The sequence below is a fragment of the Microtus ochrogaster genome, linkage group LG5 (genome assembly GCF_000317375.1).
Source record: "Microtus ochrogaster isolate Prairie Vole_2 linkage group LG5, MicOch1.0, whole genome shotgun sequence".
Classification (NCBI taxonomy): domain Eukaryota; kingdom Metazoa; phylum Chordata; class Mammalia; order Rodentia; family Cricetidae; genus Microtus; species Microtus ochrogaster.
The window spans coordinates 55866078-55871559 of record NC_022031.1 but is presented as its reverse complement, the minus strand read 5'-3'; the positions used below and the strand labels follow the sequence as shown (position 1 = coordinate 55871559).

Below are 5482 nucleotides of genomic sequence, written 5' to 3'. Positions count from 1 at the left end.
TCAGTTCCCACAGCCCTTCCTAACACTGCTGTCCTTCTATGAGGGGCAGCATAGAAATAACATATTCTTGTCACAGCACTGAAAGCAAAAACACCAAAGAGGCTAACTGAACTTCTGCCTCACCTTGTACAACTCAAAACTGCCTGGGATGGAAACGAGTATAGTCTTAAGATTTCAGCAAACATTTATTAAAAAAAAAGTCATCTCCTTCAAGTTATAGAAACAATTTTAATGCAGACAGTCAATAGGGCATCTTTTGCATTGCTCGTAAAATTTCATCTCTTTCTGCTGCCGTAGGCATAGATGGCTCAACTCCATTTTGTCTTCTTTGGATCATGACAGAATTCTGTACATAGGCATAAAAGAAAGCATCAAAATCAGTCATGTATTAAATGGCAATAACTTGCCAGTAATTTTCCACTGTTTCTTCAAAAAGAAAATTCTAAAACCTAAGGGTTTCCCTCCCTCCCCCAAGACAGGGTTTCTCTCTGTAGCTTTAGAACTTGTCCTGGAACTAGCTCTGTAGGCCAGCCTGGCCTTGAACTCACAGAGATCCGCCTGCCTCTGCTTCCCAAGTGCTGGGTGAAACCGAAGTTTTAAAACTCCAAAACCTACTTCTGGAACTCCGGGTGTTTCAATCTACTAACATTTACTTACACTGAAGTAAGTATCCCCACAGAAAACATTATCAGCACAAGTGGGGTAGGAATATGCCATGAAGTACATATACAAGAGTGTATACAGTTCACCTACAAGAGCTGGGCATGATTAAGCGAGACTAATTATCAGAAAAGGAAAAGGAAGGAGCTGGCTATAGTACTCAAGGAAACAAATGAATTATCAATGTATTAATCACATTTTAACACTATAATTGCTGTGGGAAAGGAGACAGAAACCAAAGTCTAAGGGGATGTATGACATCAAGGTAACACCTCTTCTTCAGGAAACACAAATTTATAACAAGGTTATTTTATGATTACAGATACTTCCCTGGGAAGACTTATTTATATTGAAACTGAAGCATTGACCCTTACCCTAGAATGAAACAATCTCTCAAGGACCCCATAGGGTTGAAATACTACACGGGAGGTAAGGCTGGAGGTTAAATTTCCCTCCAGCCATTATTGAAAAGAATGTGGGTTATTGATTGATATCAGCTTCAGTCAAGAGCCAAGAGCAGAGTTTTAACCAGAAGCGTGCCAAAGTGGGCTTACCCAGAATCGCCGGCAGTTTTTGTACTTCAAGAAGTAATTTGAACATCTTTCCCTGGCATAGTTATTTTCATCCATACATCTGGTAGAAGCATCAGATTCCTTAAATATGTAAGAGAGTCGTCATTTAAAATGTGGAATGTGATCTAAAAAAGACCCCAACACAAAGGCTTCTGAAATCGCTTGCCCTCTGAGCAGATGGGAAATGGTTTATTTTTGTTCATATTTTAGTGGGTAGACTTATAAAACCCAAATAATATAGCCAACTATTCCAGAAGTCACTCAACTTAAAAAGACATCTTTTTTTTTTTCCAGTCCGGGCCAGTTTTCTAAGTATCTGATCACACGAGTCTGAGCCAAAGCACTGACTGCGGTCATTTGTCCCAGAAGATGAAGCGAGATCTACCATGCGGAGCATTGCTCCACAGCAAGCGGGAGAAACCTGTCTCCCAGCTCATGGCGCGCTCCTGGCTTTCCCCAATTCTCATTTTAGACTTGATGTTTGATCTTAACGCTCGTTTTGAGATTCCAGGCAAATTACACAAGTAAGTGATCTACATCAAGGCCACCTAAATTAACAGCATTCATCTAGATGCATTTTTGGCTATCGTTCACTCCATTACGCAAGCATACTATTACATATGCAGTTTTAATAGTTATCATTAATGTGACTTCAAAAAGAAAGTTAGCAGCACGGGGCCGTGCGTTTGAAATGAAGTAGGTAGCACTGGTAATTAAACTTAAGCTGCCTGAACTAGAAGCGGTTTGGACAACGAGCTTCAAAAAAAAAAAAAAAAAGGTATGGCTATGAGAAGTTATCAAAATAAAGTTTCCAATAGGCAGGCAATCTGTTTCACCATTCTAAGAAATATAACTTATCTAAACAATATTTGCATACTTAATAAAGCTGTTGGAAACAGAATATACAGACCAATGGGTATATACTGTATAGTGTATAGTGTGTATGTCTGAGAAGTCCATACAGGATGGTGCCTTAGTGCTCCACATGGCAACAATACGATGACGTTTTGTATTTCTCAGGAGTGGCAAGGACACAACAGAGTGTTACAAGATATAGCCAATTAATGTGAACAAAAGGTTATTATTTCAACACAATGTTGTTTTTAAGATACCTTTGTGAGAACCATTAAGCTTTAAAATAAGCTAATTGTACCGTCACCCTATGACTCAGCCAGGTTGTCTCAAAGACAGATTAAATAACTGTTGTGATTAAAACCATTGTTTTTAAGAGTTTGCTGTGCTGTACCACGTTTAGATTTCAAGATTTTCCTTGGCGTTACATATGCTGGCCAAGCTTTACAACGACAACCAAACGCGGCTTCCTTCACAACTAAGCAAAACTGAAGAAAAGAGTCTTTGTTAGCTACATTTTGGTCATTTTTAAATGTCAGAGTGAAATAAAATACACTGGTCAGGAATATCTTTTTCATAGAATAATACTTTATTCAATAACTGTCGGAAACAAACGCCAACACAATTAAGAGCGGTTTTCCCAAGTTAACACTCAACGACAATGAAAAACAAACCACCCTACCGACAAGCAAGGGTTTATGTCAGGGTCCCTCAGGCGCCGTGAGACCAGGGGCATCTTGTCTTCTCACTGCAGACACCTGGGAGAAAAACAGGTCAGAAGGAAACGACCAGAAAACATCATCGGCCTCACAAGCATGGAAAACTTAACTCTCTAAGCAGAAGGTACTTTAGCAGTGAGTATCTCGAAAAGCCAAGTTACTGCTTGGTGAGCCTTCCAATGAAGAGTTTTCTTCCAGCGCTACCTCTACTTAAAGGCCACTCCCCTGGGCTGGAGGAAGTCAGGGAATGCTACTGTGGCTCAGTAATTTTCCAACTGGAGTCTTAGACGTACAGTTCTGCGAGAAGTCTTGACTGATTAAAGACAGTACACTTCCCTGAGAGCCATTCGGCTATCCCAAGGAGAGGACCACACTTCAGGAAGTAAAGCTGTCTATCAGTCATGGTTCAGGACAACTGCTCCTCAGAATCCAGCTCAAGGGAAACTGGTGACAATTCTCTTCAAAGAAAACAGCAGTAGTCTCAGCTACTTCAGAGTGACCTTTATTTGTTTCAATACATTGATATGGCATTAATACGCAGCCCACCATCTTTGAAAAAAAAAAATCCCTGCACCAAGCATAAGGCGCTGATGTGGCATACGTGCCCAAATCCTGCCCTAGTTTAATCAAAGTAGATTCCAGAGAAACAAGACAGTAAGATGGTCACAATGCCACTGAATTAAAAAAAACAAAAAGACAAAAACATGCATGGGCATTTTCAGAGAAGTTAGAATTTTTATAAGAAATGTCACAAAAATGTCCAAAGAAATAACGTATCTTCAGAAAAAGTAATTCAAGCCCCTAAACGCCAGATAAGTGAATGTATTCTCAATCAATGGTCACCCTATCCAGTTCCTTCTATACTGAGAAACAGCCAGATGTCTAGGCTAAAGGAGTCCAACCCTTCCGTGGGATAGAAAGGATAGTTCAGTTCTTTAACTTTCAATAATTACCAAACAATTATTTTATTTCATGACCTTCATTGAAAATATCCAGCCAATAGAAGCATCTTGACAGAAACTCAGTACAGAGTCCAACTGTATCTAGAAGCCTTTGCTCCTCGGAGGGCAGAATTTTACACGGCTGCCTCTTCCTAAGAGAAATAACGGGTCTAAGAAAATTTACCATCTTCTCTTTCATATCCATCCTGTCATGTCTTCACAGAACTCTGCTTGATTCTTCATACACCAGGCATATAGTAATCTCAGCAACAATCAGACACAAACAGAATTCAAGCTCTGTCCTAACCACCAAGGGATTCTGTTCTGTCAGTATCATCTGCCAGAAAAATCTTTAAAAATACCTACACAATACAGGCATCAAATTTGCTGCTTTGAGCTATTCCCACTTCATTGTCTTTTATTCTGGATTCTAAACACAAGTCACTTTAAACATGGATTTCCGAATGCCCCCTCCTTCACATGAATCCCTGTGTGAACTGTTCAGGAAGAGGAAATGTCAATTTACTTGGAAGAGTGCTGCTGAAGGGCGAGATGGAGTGCCCTGCTGAAGAGGCCTTATCTGCTGACTCTTTGAAGATTCAGGAGTGAACAACTGTTACAAAGTTCTACTACTTCCAAGTGAATGGATATTCAGAAAGAAAGAAAAAAAAATCAAAGGTTTGAGGGAAGGTTCCAAACCTACAGCACACGTGAGGAATAACTCTAAAATCTACTCTAAGGGGCAAACTGCTTACCAAAAGAGTTCCTGATGCCCGATTCCCACTCTCCTCGTAGCTTTGATCCGTGGTGGGGGAAGGGCGCGTTACTGAACACGGCCAGGCCCCTAGGCTGCTCAGAGTCAGGTCTGAGAGCTAAATCCGGAAGCAGAAACACACCACGCTGTAAACCTGGGTACAGAGAATCAGGGACATAAAGTCAAAGTACACACCACCCCGAGAACATGGAGATCGAAGGAGAGCCCAATGCATGCGACTCCCGGACCGCCTCGCCTTCCGGGGTGCCGCTCCGCAGTGTCCGACCGTGGACACCGGGCACAGGTGAACACGACACGGGGGCTGGGGAGTGGGGGGAGCAGCAGAGCGCGGGGACCCGGGGAGAGCAGGGCAGAGAGTGACACTATCCGGGGTGTCCAGACCTGCATGGGGTCACCTTCCGCTGTCCCAGCGGGATCGCGTAGAGCGAGCAGCGACAGCGGGGCACGCCGCAGACGATGTGGCACCGCGAACTAGGGTCGGGCTCCTCGGCTAGTGTGGTCCGGGGCCTGCGGTGGAGGGAGGGAGGGGCCGACGACCACTCACCACCGGTCGCAACTCCGCCAGCACCCGAGCCGGCTCCAGCTCCAAACACGTCAGTGGCTCACGCAGCAGGACCTTAAGTAGCGCGCACCCCAACGTGCTGCCCCCGCGCCCCCCGTTTCGGCCTGTCCAATCCACTCGCGCCGCTGCCAGATTGACAGGCGCGCGGGACTCTGTGCGGTGGGGGCGGGCCCTGTTCGCTCCGCCCCCGGGCGGTGGGAGGAGGGCCCAGGCAGAAGGAGTGGGTGGGGCGGTGTGAGGCCCCGCCCTCGCTCCGCCCCACCGAGCCCCCCGCCCTACAGCCTCGCTCTTAACACTTCGGCCTGACGGGCAGCCCCGCCAACCAATGGATCTGCCGGAACACGGCGGCGGCCTCACGGATTGGCCGGACCCGGGGCGGAGCGGGCGGGGGGCGGGCCCCG

General features: G+C 45.0%; 1 protein-coding gene across 2 annotated transcripts; it reads right to left on the bottom strand.

Moving 5' to 3' along the window:
• Nucleotides 1-208: 208 nt before the first annotated feature.
• Nucleotides 209-5151, bottom strand: Chchd7 (coiled-coil-helix-coiled-coil-helix domain containing 7). 2 transcript variants are annotated; one of them, XM_005362272.3, is made up of 5 exons: nucleotides 5064-5151; nucleotides 4500-4652; nucleotides 2767-2842; nucleotides 1215-1313; nucleotides 209-346 (listed from the first exon to the last, which is right to left on the bottom strand). In XM_005362272.3, exons 3-5 carry the CDS (start codon nucleotides 2818-2820, stop codon nucleotides 242-244), a joined length of 258 nt encoding a protein of 85 aa, XP_005362329.1. In that variant the 5' UTR covers nucleotides 2821-2842; nucleotides 4500-4652; nucleotides 5064-5151; the 3' UTR covers nucleotides 209-241. The 2 variants fall into 2 exon arrangements, with proteins under 2 accessions (XP_005362329.1, XP_005362330.1); XM_005362273.3 differs by having other exon boundaries at nucleotides 4901-5140.
• Between the last annotated feature and the right edge of the window lie 331 nt (nucleotides 5152-5482).